Source organism: Corvus kubaryi, unplaced genomic scaffold (assembly GCF_017639235.1).
Source record: "Corvus kubaryi isolate FWS band 111438036 unplaced genomic scaffold, C.kubaryi_AGA036_p1.0 37398, whole genome shotgun sequence".
Taxonomy (NCBI): Eukaryota; Metazoa; Chordata; class Aves; order Passeriformes; family Corvidae; genus Corvus; species Corvus kubaryi.
Window position 1 is genome coordinate 14,952,235 of NW_024581137.1, and position 19,329 is coordinate 14,971,563.

Genomic DNA, 19,329 nt, shown 5'->3' on the forward strand with positions numbered 1-19,329 from the left:
CACAGTCAGAAAGTTTCATTCTGATTACATTTCCACCTCAGACGTGGCTGAACTACATTTGAGGATAGGTTAAAATAACTGACCCACCTGAGGCTGCAAAGGAGCAAATGCCACGCTGTCCTGTTTTGTATCACACTCAGTCCCAGCAGGACTACATGCCAGGGCTAGGAAACCTAGGATAAGTCCCAGGCATGTAGTAGCAGCAGTGGTGTGGGCATAGTGCCCCAGTGTGGGCACAGGCAGGGCAGAACACTCGCACCTGCAGACACATCCTTGGGTAAAGCAGCAGCAACTGGCAACTGGTTCCTCTTGCTAGTGCTGTACTCTGAAGGTCCCTTGTCACAGGGACCTTCCTTCTGCATACTCAAATACCATCTCCAGCAGTGTTTCCATGTAGAAGAACAGGGTTAGGAATCAGGACCACAACTTTCAGCTCTTTTCTGTAGACAGGAGACCACTTCACCGAAAGCAGTAAATAGGCAGATGTGTTGAAGAAGCTATCTAGAGCCCTACTTGAAAAACTTTGAATTCATTCTTTCCATGTTATTGTTATTCTTAGAACTAATCAGATGCATGCTTATAATTCTTGATGCAAAGCCTTTCTACTGGCAATATTACAGTTATGGTGGAAAGTGATGTCTCATGGATTATACTATGTTTTCACTATTACAATGTAAACTGAAATTAGAGTGAGAGCCAAGAGTTCCACTCCCCTCACAGCACTGACATAAAAATAAAAATACTCCCAGCTGTTAAAGCACTGAGCTTAAATAATACGTGAATAGTTCTGTCATTCTGCACACTCCAAGACACAAATCCCATAATTAGTTAAAAACTAATTCTGTTTCATCCCTTATTTTCAAGGCCTGGCTCTGAGGTAATTAATACTTCATAATTAACTGCATGCAGAGCACATTCCAGGTTCTCCATAGGGATGGTGCCAAGAAAGAAAAAAATCTGGGGTCAGAGCGGACCACTTCATTCCAAGAATCAAGCATGTCTGGGTACTGAACACACAGCTCTCAGTCCCTGGAATTGGCATTTGTGGTGAGAACTTAAGAGTAGAACCTCTTGGTCTCAGATGAGCCACATTTGTCTCCTTTGAAAGCCCATCAAACATATCAAATATGGAGTAGGCATGAAGTGAGTGGTGCTCTTTTTCACTCTCTTCTCCAGTGACAGTACTGGTCCTCACTAGCTGAGAAGAAATAGTCAGGTGTTTGCACTGGCCATTTCAGAATAGGGTGGCACCTGCAGTGTCTGCTCAGCCCATCACAGCTATTTCATTTTGCTTTACTTTGTATACTTCTTCATATATCTTCACAGAAAATAAACCATACATCAACAAGAAAAACTCCTCATCCACAGAGACTTTATAATCTCATTTCTCCCTTAATACTGCTCACAATTCTTTCTCATCCCTTTTTCCTTCTCAAACACACAGAGGAGGAATTTAATCTTTAAGGAACCATTTTAATAATGTCAGACAAAAATCAAAGGAAGCAGTCACAGATTATAAAAATACTTGATTCCATCATCTTCTGTTGTTTAAATATCACCATGGAATTTGTGTGACTGACATCAAAATCACAAGAATCAAAAAGAAGAGTCTGTCCGTTGTAGAAACTCAGATGTACTGATGGAGTTTGTGCAAATATCAGGCACTAACAAAGACCATCAGTTTACTGGAACAAAACAGGTGATGAGAATTAATGACTAAAAGAGAAATAAAATTTTTTAACTTAAAGGATTCCACTTTCAAGGTGCTGGCCTATGAAAAGCAGATACTCCATGCCCACTAGGGAAAAAAAAGAAATAAAACAAAACAAATAAACAAAACAAAAACCCCCAAACCAAACAAAAAAAATCAAAGGAAAAATTGATCATTTAAAAACCACATTCTGCAGGCAGGTTAGTCAGAGGCTATGGTTCCACCAAAGCAGCCTAAATTTTGCATATATCATTGTACTAACCAATTTACTTTAAGTCTTTAGAGATAGCAATAGGGAAGCAGAAAACTGGCTTTCTAAGAGGGGACAGATGCAGACCACAAGGTCCCTCTCCATGTTACTGCTGTTTGGACCAGCTGGCATTTGAGTGCTCTCTTCCACAGTCTTTCTCACTGCTCCTCTAAGAAATCAACTGAAATTTCCCCAAAGTCACTTGCATTAAAAAAGTGAGGTCCACTCAATGCTGGTAGTAAACCCAGTAAGACTAAAAAGATGTGGATACTTTAACCAGGTGATTAAGGAAGCTGAAAGCTGCTTGTCTATTGGCAGCTCTGACTTACTAGTCCACTTAAGTGAAACCAGCAAGGTAGTGGGGGGCTGTACACCCCTTTTGTAGGCCCCTCTCCAGTTGCAAAACATGGTAAAAAATAAAAGCATAAGAAGGTTACTGTAGTGTAAGCAGTGTACAAAGACTACACTTTTACAAGACTGATGGAAACATTAACTTCCAGTTGAGTTCAATTTCACAGTCCAAGGCAAATTTCAAAGCTCCAGCTTTTATTTTTAAAAAGAAATTCAATATTTAACTGAGAGATTTTAAAAAAAAAGTCTTTAATAATTTAAGAAGTTGCCTCACCGAAACAACTTCCCTTTTTCGAAGACTCAGTGTTAATCAGTATAGTCTGAGGGAAAGAGAAGCAAAGAGGGGGTGGGAAGATAAAGAAATACTCAAATCATTATAGATGGTGTATCCATAGCTCTCTAACAAAGAGTGGGGGTTTCTCAGTTTCATGCTTTAGGGTTGCATTGATATTAGGTTCATCTACAAATTCTATTTCACACTCCTGGCTGCTGCAAGGAGAATGCTCCAGCTCCAACACTGTTATGTTGTTTGGCACTGATGCAACAAGTATATTACTTGGAACATAAAGGGTCAGCTGAGGACCACGGGCTGGCCAGTAGCGACCAAGATTAAAGCCATTGATCCAAATTTGCCCCTGTTAAGAGAGAAAGAAAAAATAACAACATTTTAATAATCTGTTAGAGCTGAAATGACAAAATAGATTTAAGCATAACACTCAATATAGTAACAACTCCCTTCATTTTTCAGTTTGATTGAACACACAGATAGAAAATCTGTACAAGAAAATGCTAATGACAGTCAAAAGAACCTAAATTCCCTGAGCAGTTAAAGCCATCACTAATATTTAAAAAGAAAGTGGTAGAACACTGCAATAATTCCAAATATGACAATAATTAGAGAAACAACTGCAGGCTCCTTGCACTGATTTTTTGCCCCAAGTTTAAGACCAAAACAAATCTGAAAACTGTATTTGCTTGAAGCTAATTGTTAAAAGGAGAATGAATGCACAGAAGAAAAAAGCAGATTCTAATGCTGTTATGGTTCTCTGTACAAGACTACACTACCTTGGTAGCCCCTGTTCTGAGATTTCAAGGGCAAGATACAGATTGTCTAGACACATGAAATTCAGATTTCTCTTTTACTTGTAATAGCTTAGTCGACAAAAGTACTTGTGAAACCACACTGAAAGAAAGTACTGCTGTACTTACATAAAACCATTAAAAGCCTTGGGGACCTGCTAGTATTATTTTAAGTTCAATGAAATTGTGGCATACAAACTCTTAAAATTGCTTTTTATAGTTAAGGTGGTCAGAATCCCTAGTTCAAAATACTGTCCTAACATCATAAATACCTTAAGTTCAAAAGATTAAAAAAAAAAAAATGGGCAAGGAGAAAAAGGAAAAAAGTCAAAACACTAATTTATCTACCACAAAATAGACACACTGAAGTGACATAAATGAAGATTTTTCCAGAAGTCTATAAATTGGCAAGCTGCAGAAGGTTTAGTAAATTGTAAACTGACTCCTCCTGAGTCACGCTGAGTCTTCGTTCTTAATACAGAAGGGAGGATATACAACTGATTTGGATGAATAATTTGCTTTTATTCCTCCAAAGTGCCCTTTCACTGTATATCAAACAAGAGTTCAGTGTCAAGAAAAGGGATGGGAACAGATAACTGCATCTGTGTTTTTCTCTCTTGCTTTAGTCTCTGGTGATCAGAATACAGAAGACAATCAGACTCATGGCATGGATGTACACTGATAAACATAATAAAACTGACTGAATCAGTGGAAAGAAAGAATTTTACTACATTCCTAAAGTTGTCTAGGATAGCTGAAATTAGAATATTTTAACACAATTTACAGAAGCACAATTGTAATATAATAAGTATTGCCATTCAAGCTGCTTTAGTGGTATTTTTCTAGTGTTTCCTTTTTCACGTATTTATGAAAAAAATTTTATGAAACTCACAAGAGAAACTTTTTGAGGAGTTAGTAATGTACAGACACAGCTGAGTTATTTCGCCTCTGTATCCACTTCCGTGGTACAAGATGCTATCTTGCACTGCTCTGCCAAGGTGTTAATAAACCTTGACCTCAAACGTTTTTTTCTTAAATCAGGTTTATCTTTATCCAAGCTCACTACTTCCTGTAGTAGGTTTAGAAGAAAACATGGTACGAATGCAAACTCCCTTCAAACAAGACAGATGAGTGAATGTACCCACTAGACAGTAGCCCTCCTCTCACAGAGAACGACAATAACCTGTGGAAAGCAGGTGTTTACTGTAGGAATCAACTGCATTGGAGTTCTGATGCAGGAGCTATGATCAGACAGGTCTCTGTTTCTGATCTGAATCAGTCAGTGGTTGTAAGTCCTTTTTCCAGTAAAGCTAAGAACTCAAGTTTCTCAACTCCAAACTGTCTCTGTTAACACTGCAGTTTCTAAAGACTGCACACTCAAGAATTTGTTTGCCCTAAACCAACAAATTATGACACTATATACACTACTAATAAATATGCCCTAGACAAAATAAAAGGGGGGGAACTTCATCTTCACTAGCAAGACTTCCTTTAGCAGGGACAGCAACTACAGAAAACAAGAACAGTCCTGACTCCAAATCCTCTTTTCTATTGAAGAAAAAAAAGGTTCAATAAATCTAAGAATTCACTCAGTGCCACGTATGCTTAAGGGCATCGTGATTCTTCATGTGAGGGTGAAGTAGGTTTTATTACTAGCAAAGGGTTTAAAAAGCACTGAAGGGAAGCAAGTTACAACATTGGTCATGACTGTTAATGCTGCACGCTTCCTTCCTGGCTGTCCATCACGCTATACTCCTTGCCTTCACAAAGGCAGACCATCATTAGGACTTTTAAATTTTCTTGCTAAGTGCTGCTTCTGTGGTTTTTCAACTACTCAAATAGGCGAGTTTTAACCCTTGTTAACAATCCCACTCCACACTTAGGCAATTTACACAGTGCCACGCAAGGAACTAAGGGCCACACACAGCAAGAGCCAAGTGGAATTTATACCCTTTAAGGCCCTCTGCCTCAAAGGCATTTGCTGATTTGTGAAGTTATCTGAAAGTCTCAGTTTCTAGGCATCTTATTTAAAACTCTTGTCCAATCCATACAAAGCTTGGAGGATCAATTGAACAGTCATACTTAAGTTCACCTGGAATCTCTTACCAGGACTCTTACCAGGACAGGGTATACAAACTATGTAAAACAGAGGTTTCCATAGATCAGAGGAAAAGATTTCCACCTATACTTAAGAATTCTTGGACTACCTTGCCATTTTAAATATGAGTTTGCCAAATGGCAGGTATGGCCACCTTGCTTCCTGAAGAAGATTTATGACTGATGGGATCACAGAATTTACTAAAAATGTCTCAGATTACAGTTGCCATGAAAAAAAAGCTATTTATGAATTTTATTCAGTGATTGTGTGACATGCACATATATGGGAACAGGGACTGTGTCAGACTTCCTCATCCAAGCTCAGTGTCTGCAACACCAAGTGCATGCAACGAATCACAGCCTCCTATATATTGTGAAATGCTTTAACTACAATACTAGCAGTGGAGACAGATCAACAGCAACTCCTTTTCCCACTTTATTTTAACAGCAGCAAATTAATTGTTTCAGAAAAGAACGATTTTGCTACCTAACATTGTCACAGGCACTTCCCTAAAGCCTGGACTTAAATGCTCAGGCTTCCAAGAGGAAGTGCACCCACTCTGTTCCCTGTGCTTCCCACCAGAGAGTTCAGTTGCTCATCACCCATCCTGCACTGCTGGTGGTTTCAAACATGGCACTGTGAAAACACACTCCTTCCTTCTCTAGCTATGCTCCAGTCCTGTGAGAAGTTCCCATTGGCACAGATCTGCCCACAGGCTTCCCACAGCAGTGCCCTCCGATCCATTCAGTCCAGGCACAGGTAACCTTCTCCATGCACTATATCTGTATCTAGGGGCACACCACCAGCCATTGAGTCCAACACTCTTTATGCTTTGCAACAGGATCCGTAACTCCCTACTCAGCGACTCAAATATTTTCCAAAAAAACCCCTCACAACTAAATGCAACATTTCTAAACAGCCTGACAGTTACTCTTTCTCACTCTTGAAAAACTAGGGTGGGTTGGTTGGGTTGCTTTGGTTTGGGGCTTTTTTGTGATGCTCCACTCTCTAGATCAATACCATGTATCTTTTGAATGTGTTTCCCTTCTCTTAATGTTTTATCTCTAGATTTACTTAAAGCAAAGCATCAATTTCTTACCCACCACTATGACCAACTTCTACCCATGTAAGAGAGGTGGACTTTGACTGTCCATAGAAGTTTCAGTACCTTTCTAAGTGGACTTAGAGGTTTTTACAGCAAAAACTTGTACCTTTGTCCAGCCAGGAAAATTGACATAGGTGTCTTGCGGCAAGTCTGGGATCCCTCCAGGAATTGAAAGAGTACCAGTGTAAAATGTAGGTACTTCGTAACTCAGTGATTTGACAGCAGATGTCTTCGGGTGATCATGGAGATAAATAATGCCAGAATTCACTGCTCCATCTATGTCCAGAGGATAGATTTCCCATCCAACAAGTATATCTTGAGCAAGAGTTACATTTGAAACTAGACCCTAGGAGGAAGGAAAAAAACCAACACAAAAATATAATTACCTCATGTTATTGAAGTTATTTGGGTGCAACTATAAATCAGTCACGAATAAAAACTGAATCAAAATAACAGCTGGCTGCCAATCTGTGTATGAAAAAACAAGCATCTGGTGTTCACCAAGTTGTAAGCTTTGCTTAAGAATGAAGGGCTTCACTTATTCTCTGTGAAAGATCTGTTCCTCTTCAAAGTTTTAGGTTTTTGCTGATACACAAGGGGGTTTTTTTTCAAATTCTTTTCCTGTAACTGGGAAAACTTCCATTTTGCTTTAACATGAACATGATTCCAAAACCTGATGCTTAATAAAAGGAGAAGCAACACTAAATATCATTAAGCCTGAGATACCATCACTTGGTAACACTGAGTCACTAACCCAAGACATTAACTTGTGCAATATCAGAGAAAGTGGTATTTACTTCCTACAAATCTTTTCCAGATAAGATACAGTATCATGAAATCAATGCATATGCCCAATTTAGTGAAATACTTTCAGCTTACAGTCAGCTTCAAGCCCATGGAATCCCGTCTCATTTCTATGGGACCGTGTACACAGTGGCTCACAGCACACCGGGGTACTTGCACACCAAATGCCAAAGCAAGGCAAGGTCATAATTTAAGAAGAATGAAAAGAACATCAAGTTACCCCTGCACACACCCTAATTTTGTTACGGTCAGAGTTCCTAAAGTGGTGTTTCAGTGCAGTGCAAGGGCTTGAATAGACCCTGCATAGAAGCTGCTCTTCAGTGCAACACAAGTTATGCTGCAAACACCACACATCAAACAGGAACAAGCAAAACCACACCTTCTGTGGCTTTGGAGAGCTGATACTATGTTGTGTGTATGCCGTGATACCTCATAAGCATTGCACTGTCTCCACAAGGCTGACCATCTGTACAAGCACTAAGTGGTTTTCTCTTCCTGTACCTAATGTCCACTTTACATAACAGGAGCTTATTTCTCTTATGTCAAAATAAAATATCTCCAAGTGTCAAAAGTTAAGAGACAAAACTTTTCTATACAACCTAGACTCTACTCTGTCTAGCAATCAAATGAAGTAACGCAATGTAACTTTTAGGCTGAACCTTCTAACCTGCCTCCCTAAGCTCATCTGTAGGCACTATGAAGTGTGATTTTTCAAATTATATGAAGTGCCTACTAAACATTCTTACTTAGGTCTGCATAAGAATACACATTCAACAATCCATAACTGGAGAAGATTTGTTGGAAGTAAATACCACTTTCTCTGCTACAGTGCAAGATAATGTCTTGGGTTAGTGACTCAGTGTTACCAAGATGCAGATATAAATTTTCCAAGTAAAACTGAGATATAGGTGGCAGGGTGCATGTGAGAAGACACATAAAAAACCAGAAACCACAGTCTTCCTTCGTATCCTTTAACAACATGACTTAGATCAATAGGATGTTTTAAAAGTTCCTTCCCAAAAGCTAGATGCCTAGTTCCATTTCAAGCTCAAAAAAGTGGTAAAACTCCAGTTAAGCAAAACCCTGAAAACCTATCCTCTTTGCTTAAAAATTCAAGGCTTCACAAGGCAGGAACCTCTTCCCCTAACTTGATTTTCAAAAGCACATGAATTTTTAAAACCCAAGGTATCATTACACCCAGTTTTCAAAACCAACACAATGGAGAGTATGAGGGATGGATTCTATGGGAAGAAGCAATGCACACAGTGCAAAGCTAATCAAGGAAGGTTGCCTTTTCTACACAGAAACATCCTGCTTTTAGAGGATTACTGTCACCATGGACATGTCTCTTAAACTTGATTTCACTCTTAAATTATTAAAAGGTTACATGTGAATTTCAGCTCAACCACAGCAACTGAGCACCTCCCTAATCCAACCTCTAAACCTTTATTCTGTTACCTTAATTTGGCACTAAGTATATAGGTTTCCTATCATCTGGCCTGTTAATAAATAAATAAATAAATAAATAAATAAAAGCAGCTGTTTCTGCTGCCTCAACATAAAGGCGAAACTCTGGGGTACTAGCTTCCTTCCCCTGCCACTCAGATAAAGGCAAAGTACCTTGAAGAGACAGTATGATAGTTGGCACTACTGCTACCTACTGTGTCCCACTAATACAAAAAAACAAAAAAAAGGCATGCTATGAACTGTACACAGCCCAAACATAATACAAGACTGACCTTTACAGCAATCCTGTCTTTTATTGACTATCACGCAGCAGTCTAAAACCAGAAAAGTTTACTTTTTCCCCCTGCCCTTCCTAGTGCTACACTAGTGGCACCTCCATGGTATAGGGTTTACATGGCAAGGGTTTTTTAGCAAGGGGAGCTGCAGTGGGGGCTCTTCCGAGAAGATGCCAAAAGCCACCCCATGCTAGACAAACACAGCTCCAGCTGACTCCAAAACAGACCCACTGCTGAGCCCAACAGTGATTCTGGGAGCATCTCTATGATGACATATTTAAGAATAAATTGAGTTCCCGAAGTTGAATCTGTTTTGTCCATGATGGTAATTTCTGAGTGATCCCCATCTCCTCATGTTGAGCCACAAACCCCTCATTGTATCTTCTCCCCTTCCCCTGTTGGCGGAGGAGGAGTAACAGAATGGGCACGTGGCTTTGTAGGTACATGGCTGCCAGCCAGTGTCAACCCACCACGGCCACTCACCCATGGAAGTGACAGTCCCAAAGTGCAGCACACACCCAGAAGCACAGGGAAGTTCTGATAATTCTAACACCTGGTCAGTCCAGGTGAACTGGCACTTTTGCATGCTGAAGTGCTCATGGACAGCCTTCCCAGACACACTGAAAATACTGCAAGGGTACACTGCTGACAAATTAAATGGGACAAGGAGGATACAAAGGTGTATTCATGTACACATACATACATCCCCCCAGCCCCCCAAAAGCAATCCCAGGATTCACAAGCCTCAAAGTGCAATCAAGTTCTGGACCAATATCCAACCCATTTTTGGAGTTTATAGAAACAATTTTAAAATTGTTATCTACAAACTCAACTAAACCAGAAAATCCTGTGTGTGACACTTTGGCTGACAGTCCAAGTGAACAAACAAATAAAGTTTAAAAGGTGTCTAGCACCTTTTAATTTCACATTGATTTTGGTGACTGGAAAAACTCAGATGGAAACTAGTGAGTAGTTATATTTAAGGTAAAAGTCACATCCTGACCTTTTTGCGCTTTCTGATTTACTACTTTCTTTTTAACCTGCAGAAAAGAGGAAAAGCCATTACAATCCAGTAACTCATTAGATTTTACTTACCTTAAAGTCATTATTGTATCTACCAAAGTTGACTCGGCCCATATTCTCCACCAAGATGTCCAGATTTGCTCCAGCCTGCCCAGTTATATTTATCTTCAGTGATTTGTCCCTTTCAAGGACACCCTGAGGTACCTATATGAATTGCAACAAGAGGAAGAAAACAATAACCACTGAAAACAAAAAATACCCTGTTACTTGTTTTTTCAACTTGCACAAAGAAATTAAAAGTGACAAGGGAAAAAAAAAAGAGTAAAAAAAGCCTTTTCCTTTCCCCCTCTTGCAGGTGAGCACACGCACACACAAAGAGCTTCTACAACAACATTCACATTTCAGTACACCAACTGGATGTGCTAGTGGGTTTTGATGCACCTGATTCACAAAAACCAAGTTCCCAAATTTGGTCCAGTGACTGAAAAGATTTCAGCAATATCAGTGATTTAAACGGGCTTATCTTCCAATTAAGTGCGCATCAATATTTAGTTTTATTAATTCCTATTCCCACAACACATGGAAAGAAGAGCTTGACCTGGACACAAAGGTGATGAGAGTTAATACAAGTCAAATATTCACTAAAAACGTGACTGTAAAATCTATAAATTTATATAAATTGTCATTAAGCAGGGCCAAAACCCTGCTTACGGCAAGAAAGACTAAGTTCACTTCCTGTAAAATAAACTTCTTTTTTTTTTTTTTTTTTTTTTGAAACTGTGGTTTGGAGCCAGTTTCATAAGGTAAGATGCAGGCTCAGGCTTCTCAGGCTTCCTCCTCCTTCCATGCTCAAAGAAAGAAAAAAGGGAATAATTACAAAAAATCTTTGCAAATACTGCAGAAAGCCACCAAGCATATATATCAGTAACATATTCCATAAAACTGCAAGTAAATCTATTCTCCAGGTCTTTTATTCACCTAAGTAATGAATCTGTATCAACATTCAAATATGTCAAAAATGGCAAGACAATATATAGTCATGTTTTCTGAAACACAAAATTGAACATCTGGTATGAATTAGCCAGATACTTTCTTATTTTCTTTACATGATTAAATAAGATCAGAACTGCTTCGATAATCTGAAGAAAGGAGTTTAAAAAAACCCCAGACTGCATCCGTGACTTTCATGAAGGCCAGTGATGGCAGACATTAATACCAGCAAACAGTATTTTTACCCCATCCACAGAGACATAGGCACGATCATGGACTCCATTTAAAGGTGAAGACAGCGGTGTTGGCTCCATGCAGTTCTTTGGAAGTGTAGTTCTGTACAGTACAAACCCAAAATACTAGGAAAAGAAAAGGAAAGAGAAAAACCCCAACAAGTTAATGAACCAAGTCATTCTGTCATTTCAATTCAGGTCATGAATTAAAAACATCCCATATTTCTGCCTACACACTTGGACTGAAATGTTAACTTTCATTCACTTCAGATAGCGATGATCACAGACACCATTTCAGATCAGAGTTTACTTTGACCTTTAAGTAATGGGTGACCTTTAGGTAAACTGGTGAAAATCCCTTTATAACTGAGTTTATATAAAAAACTTGCAAGTTCACTTCTCACCTAGTGCCCATAAATTGCTATATTCATCAAGCCAACATCATCTAATTATCTTTAAATACTACATGGTTTATATCAGGAACATTTTGAAATATTTTTCACTAAGTTGCCCATCAGGAATGGAAAAAAAAAGTCATAGCCATTACTGAGACTTTAACAAGATGGAGAGTCGGGTGGAGAGGTAACTAATGAACTTCTAAAAAGGCAAGCGCGGGGTCCAGGCACCAGCACAGGCTGGGGGCTGATCTGATGGAAAGCAGCTCTGTGGAGAAGGACCTGGGCGTCCTGGTGGACAACAAGACATCCCTGAGCCAGCAGGGCCCTTGTAGCCAAGAATGCCAATGGTATCCTGGGGGAATCAGGAAGAGCACTGCCAGCAAGTCAAGGGAGGTGATCCTGCCGCTCTACTCAGCCCTGGTGAGGCCACATCTGGAGTGCTGTGTCCAGTTCTGGGCTCCTCAGGAAAAGAGGACATAGAACTACTGGAGCAGATCCAGCAGAGTGCTATGAAGATGATTTTTAAAAAAAGTGTCTTAAAAACCTGAAAATTAATACTTCAGAGAGGAGAGAAATCAAGGTGAAAGCATAGACAGCACAGATACCTACATCCAGGGGAAGAAGAAAATCCCAGGTGCAAACAGGAGCACTGTAGAATATGGAAAGGCCTCCAATGCAAAAATCCTGGACACCTTTATAATACTATTACTTCTGTGCTAGGTAAAGTTTAAGACATGACATAAGAAGAGTAATACCAGAGAGGGTTGTTCAAATAAACTTTACAAAATTACTGCAAAGTGCCTACTGAAGGAACCCTCACCTGCTTTAGGTCAACGAAGGTCAATGGGTAAGTGCTTCTCACTGGTCCAGAAGGTGACAGTCCATCAAGAACCTCCAACACAGTGCCTGCCTGCAGCACAGAAAAGGCAGATACATAAAGGTCAGTAAGTTTCAGTCCATAACAGCTTGCACATCCAGCCACCAAGCCAGCTAGCTGCATGTGTCCAGAAAGTTAATAAATCTTTATACCATCTTTGCAGACACATTTAAAATACAATACAGCAGAGACAACCGACAAACTCTGAAAGAAATATGCTACATGTAGAGCAGTGTTTTAAAAAAACCAGATGTTCTAATTTTGCTATGCGTTCATAAATATAAAAGTGACCCTTTATTATTTAACTAGAACTCACCCAGGAGCTTCTCACAAAAGTTCTATAAACAAACGCAGCTGTTCTGGACAATTAATACAACACAATATATTATCTAAATTTTGCTCAATTATACTTAGAATCAAGCTAGGGAAAATGTCACTGATTCCCACTGGAATGATTCTGAGCTAAGTAGGGATACAGTTTAATTCCATCAAGAGCCATCCAAGATGAATTTACCCTATTTAGTCTTAAATTATTTTAGAAACTCTAAGGCTGAAATTCAGTTGTCACATGTAAGAAGCTGGACTAATTTTAATGAGACTGGGAGCAAGGTTTAGGCTAGTCACACATGTGAATACCTTGCTGAATAAGGACTTAGATGTGTACAATTAAATTGCCTTTTTTTGCCATCTGTAATTTCCTTTTGTGATTATGGAATTTTCTACCCATGTACAATTCTCTCTCAAAGACCACCATCAGTTTTAGGTTGGTCAAAATACACATAATATGCCTAGTGTCTTACAAGCTTAAAAAATCACTAGCATGCAATTTTTCATGGAAGATGTCAGTCTGTTTCACCAGAATTATTATCACTTTCAGTGGTAACTACACATTAGACATTCACATACCTCTCACATATCAGATTTACATTCAAATGCTTACTAAAAAAAGGGTGTTTAAAATAATGTAAAACTGTATAATGTAAGAGCACTCACAGCAATACAAACTTCTGAAGGTACTTCAATAACAGAAATATTGAATTTTTTCAGAACTTACATGAAAGTTGTACTGAAATATTAAAATGCACATACAGTATTTCACAGTGATGCAACAGAAGCCAGCATGAATTTTCTATGTACCCATAACTAAGTCTGCAGCTTTGGCTGGGATACAGTTAATTCTCTCCATGGTAGTTAGTATGGGGCTGTATTTTGGATTCTTGCTAAGACTGTTAATAACACAGGGATATTTTGGGCATTGCTGAGCATGGCTTACACAGAGTCAAGAACTTTTCTGCTTCTCTCACCAGAGAGTAGGCTGGGGATGCACAAGAAGATGGGAGGGAACACAGGTCAGCCAGGACAGCTGACCCCCACTGACCAAAGGGATATCCTGTACCATATGGTGCCATGCTCAGCAATAAAAACTGGGGGGAAAATGAGGAAGGGGAGATGCCTGGAGTGACAAGTGTTTATCTTGCCAAGTAACCAAAACACATGAATTGTTCAAAAGGTCTGTGATGTGGCACTCTGGAACATGGTTTATTGAAGAAGACAGTAGTGGCTGGGTTAATGCTTGGACTCAACCTTAGAGGTCTTTTCCAACATTAATGATTCTGTGATGGAGCCCTGCTTCCCTGGGGAAGGCCAAATGCCTCCCTCCACGAAGGTAGTAGTAAATGAGCTCCTTATGTTGCTGTACTTATGCATGCAGTTTTTGCATTACCTACTAAGCTGTCTTTATTGCGGCCCACAAGCTTTCACACCTCTACCTTTCTGATTCTCTCCACCCTACTGGGGCAGAGAATGAGTGGCTGCCTGGTGCTTAGCTGCCTACCAGGATTAAACCACAACAACCACGTAGACACAGACCTAAACAGACTTGAAATGAGCTTATATTAACTCTTGCCAGGAACAACCAAGCAAAAGGAAGCCATAAGTATATAAAAGATAACACCAACACTACCTGGAGGTTGGGTCACCCTCACTAGCCCACAGCTAAGCATGTTCGCTTGGGCTAAAAGACTGCTGGTCAAACATGATTTGCAAAATTTTGATGAAAGTAGTTTGCTCTTATGTTTTCAGTTTAAACGTTGTACCTGAAATAGCAATCATCTTTCCTAGAGTAAAATTTCCCAAACATTCCACACTGCATACATGGTCCATTCCTTATCTTGTGCTCCTCCAAGGGAGCCAGTAATGTTACAGCAATATGCAGGATTTGCCAGGCCACAGGAAACACTGAACTACCAGGTCTTCAGCAAGAGCTGTGAAACAAGAGATGCACAGACACTGACAGAGGTAATCAATAGAATTTAACAATCCTATGGGGATTAATAGTCTTAGCCTCAGCTGGACAGTGAAACCAGAAATGAATACAAGCACCATTAAGACATAGTCACTTGAATGAGCTACTAAGCAGCAATGAATGCTGCTTTGTGCCTTGCTGACCTGAGTATTAGCAGCTTGTACATTTGTCTGTTTGACTTTTTTTTTTAAGTCCCTGCTACCAAAGGGGCTTCTATTCTGAATATGGGTCAACCATATATGATTCACTTAAGAGATTGGTAGAAGCTTGTTTCTTTGAAACTTCAGTAGGTTTTTTTTGTTCAGCTTTTCAGTCTTCCGTGGTACATACAAGAAAACCTTCAACACAAGATTCGGTCTTGCTGCAAATTCCTCTTGACTGCTACTTAGTGGACAATCAGTATCACAAGAGAAATTTAACAGTAAACTTAAAAATTACAAATATTGTCAGGAATTTTTAAAAGCAGCCTGTAAAACAACAAATGACTACTAATAGAAATAGCAATGCTTTTTTAAACCTCCAAAGCAAAGTCCTCAAAACCCAAGTGTAAGGTCAACCATCAAAGAAAAAGGAAACAAAATACCTCCAACAGGAATACCAACTACTGGCAGCATCCTGTTTACTTAATCCCTTTCTAGCCCCAACACACACCAGCACTGCCTGCTACTTGCTATTGCTTGAGCTCTCCACATCCTAAGAACTGAGTACACCTCCAGAATCTGAGTCTGCAGGCTGCTCTGCTAGGGCAAGCACTTCCTTGTGACCAAGCATTTCTCAGGGCTCTCCAAGCGGTGACCAGAAACTACCACCTGCTCACAAGCCTACACAGCCATGTGGACACATTGCAGGCACTAAGAGTCATTTATTTTCCTCCGGAAAGAATGCTTCCCAAGTCCTGGGTCTTAAATCTTTAAAACCTATCATCTTGTTCACACTTCTGGAGCCCATCTACTGCAGTTCTGCCTTTGCTTGCCCTCATTTCCCCATCTTCAACACTTCTCTTTTGCATCTATGCAACAGGATTTTTTCCTTATGACCTGCTTTCCTGCCTTTTCTCTTATATAACAATGTCAGTGTTTCCAGCATCTTTTAATAAACTGTATTTTTCCCACCCAGAAGGATTTTTAGAAAGAAATCAATAACTCAAAATGAACAATTGCCTGATCAGGGGAGTTGGTACTTAAAGACTGAACTGCCAAAGAATATCTTGTGAATAAAAAAGACAGAGAACAGTCTGCTCTGGTCACATGTACCTCTGGTAAAGTACAACATATGATGCCCGAAAATACTCCAGAATCTCCTTTCTCTCTTCCTTTCTGCAAAAGTGTCAAGGGAGTTGGTTCACTGGAGTAGATCCAGTGCTCTCTATTGCAGACTGACTGATGGACCTCAGCTGCAGAGTGAAGACCCACACAGTACCTGTGTTAGCACTGACTGTCATGCAAATGATGTAGCTAGGAAGTTTACTGTTACCAAAGCTAAATGCTATTATTTAGAATATTCCCTCTCCGATATTCACCAAAATACGTTCAGGCTTCTCCACACAAGAAGATGCTTGGACCTGGTTCCAGCTGGGGCTAGAATGGAGTTGGGAAGGCAGCTTTGGGCTGACACAATACAAGCACTCTGTGATTGGAGACTTGTCTTGTGTTGCAGGGAAACCCAGAAGAATAAACTGCTGGTGAAGTTAAGCAGTGGGTCCCACAGCAAAAGGTCGCCTTCTTCACAGCAAACAGTTCCAGAGGCTCTCAGTGCAGATGGCAATATATATACAGGCATGACAGGAACTTTACATCTGGCAGTTTAGACATGCCATCTGGATTCCTAAAACTGCTGCCTGGAGAGTGAAAAAGTCAGAAAGTGTAGAAGGTGCAGGTCAGGTCAAAGATGTGATATTTGAGCAAGTTTGGTCATCTGACTCCTTTGTGAGAGTCCAGCAGCATTCATTTCTTGAAGGCATGAAAGAGAAAGTTCCTCATTCTAGTAAAACCGGACAGCCTTATCTGAGAGCCAGGAACCATGACAAGATGGGAGAGTCAAAATCTGATAACTGGGCTGCCAAGTGCTTGCAACCTAAGACAGCAGCCAGAGTGGTGGGTGTAGCAATAAGAGCCTATAATTAGTCACCACTGCCAGTTCAGTGAAACCTCACACGGTAAGAACTCAAAGGTTGTTGAAAGTGATATGATCTATTTCAACTTCACAGGTGAACCACTTTCATGCAAAAAGTACTCCTGCCTACCACTTGAGCAGAATGACTTGAAAGTGCCTGCAAAGCCTTATCACTACTAAATTTTGCAATGCTTCAGCTGCAGAAGGTAACATATCAGATACATCACTAATTGGAAAATAACTGTCAAACTGAAATTACAAAGTATGAAGACAAAGCATTAGGAGCTACAGTATCCAGCACATCAACCACAGTAATACTCCATCTCGAAACTTGTCTGAGCCCAGCAGAGAGAGTATTGCCAAATTCATACCTGCTGTCTCTTCTGTTGCCCACTAAACCATCCACTTCACTCACTGCAGGAACCTAGCTCTCAACCATATCTCAGAGAAAATTGTCCTTGGTCCTAAAATGATGGTGCTATGGTCAAACCCCAGATACTTGTGAGCTGACCAGCTATACCACTGCTGTCAGACACTACATAGCAAGTCTGGGTTCTGAATGCTTAGTTCTGTGTGCTTTTCCCTCAGCAGGGAACTGATTTAATTTCTCTCATCAGCTACAGATTTGCACAAATCTTGTCATAAAATTTATCAATAAAACTTTCAGATTGATCCAAAATGTTTCACATTAAAAAATTTAAACACCCAGAAGTATTTAAAATATGTATATCCTACTTTTCCTTCCACTTTAGAGGCATCATCAGCAACAAAACGACTCTTTGCTTTTAAGTCTCATGGTAACATTCCTCCCAGCTACATTACTGATACATGAGTTATCTTTAACAACTATGCTACTGTTGTGTTAATAATATATTAGTTTCGGTTTAGTAAAGCTTCAGGCACATACTGCATATTGTAAACACTATCTTTTTACATCCACGTAAGATGCATTTGATCATTTTCTAATATGGGCATGATTCCTAACTCCCAAGCTCTGCTCCCTCCTTTCTCAAAGTTTGCTTTCAAGGTTTTTGTCTTTATTTTGTAGGATATCTAGACCCTGTTGTGACACCCTTACAAACATTTTTTGTAAAAAGCAAACAGAGAGCATTATGAAAAGATACATGGTGTATTACAGATGTTAATTTACCTTCTGCAAGAGAACCTTCCCGTATGCAAATTTGGGTGTTGTTGGAGGGATAAGACCTTCTGGTAACTGCTTATACTAGAAAGAGAAGGAGAAAAAAAAAAGACACACACACACAAAAGTTAAATACAAACACACTTTAACTGAATTCTCACTTTATACTTCACAACTTATAAAATTAGAACTTTGGCTTAAAGTAAATAACCTCCCTAAAGGTTACAGCTGCATCTAGTCTTAAGACGAAGATTTTTTTTTTTGAAGAAAAAATCTGACTTGATCACATATGGCAAAAAATTTTTAATAACTATTCAACTCTAGGTAAAGGTAAAAAGCATAACGAACAAAGTGAGCTGCCAAAAAATCCCAGTGCCCTTGGAGCCCTCCTGTGGCTACAGCCTGAGTTACGGCCCTCCACAGCTTTTCTGCAGTCCTCTCCCCAGTTCATGGGAGCTTGAATAAACCTTTCCAAATCTGTAGGACAGCGTTTCCACCAGACTCTTTGTCAGCAATACTTCCTTATAGAAAGTATTAGCCTCTTGTGCCTTTCCTTTCAGAGTTAAAATATCCCACCACCACCACCTGCTAATCCATTACTGTCAGGACTGGGGTCTTTGAGAAGCAGGCCTTGAGACCACAGCTCACTACTTTCCTGGACACCTTTGAGGCATGGCAGACCAGACAGTGGCTTTCTGCCCAATAACTGGGCCTTCTCCTTTCTGAGCCTATAACCTTCTTTTCTCCTTGTCATCATCCCCTTCTCCCTCTCCTGCCATTAGTTTATATCCACTCTTCCCATCTCGTCTTCCATTAACTGGACATGGCCTGTCTGCATAGTAAAGAAAAAACTGCTGCAGATGAGATACCCACGTGAAAAAGCAATCCAAGCCTACATTTTAACAAACATGCACAAAAGCCCACCCTTGTGAAGTGTCTCCATCTGCAAATTTCGTGACGTCAGAGTGCTTACCTTGTCAGGTTTTTTTAAAATACATATGGCTAGGGGCTGAAAGGGAATTTTTCTTAAGATATTTGATTTACTTTGATTTCTACTTGAAATGCAAGAGGAAATCATGCACAAGGCATGGTTTTCTAAGGCTTACACA

The 19,329-nt window shown here is 39.8% G+C and overlaps 1 protein-coding gene across 1 annotated transcript in view; it reads right to left on the reverse strand.

Moving 5' to 3' along the window:
- Positions 1-1,452: 1,452 nt before the first annotated feature.
- Positions 1,453-19,329, reverse strand: part of GLB1 (galactosidase beta 1) — a 41,244-nt gene continuing 23,367 nt past the window's right edge. The window contains exons 11-16 of the mRNA XM_042043278.1: positions 18,230-18,304; positions 12,606-12,695; positions 11,400-11,513; positions 10,237-10,368; positions 6,702-6,941; positions 1,453-2,947 (exon numbers count right to left, since the gene is read on the reverse strand). Of these exons, the coding sequence (XP_041899212.1) occupies positions 2,687-2,947; positions 6,702-6,941; positions 10,237-10,368; positions 11,400-11,513; positions 12,606-12,695; positions 18,230-18,304 (912 nt within the window). The 3' untranslated portion in view covers positions 1,453-2,686. The remainder of the gene's footprint in view (positions 2,948-6,701; positions 6,942-10,236; positions 10,369-11,399; positions 11,514-12,605; positions 12,696-18,229; positions 18,305-19,329) is intronic.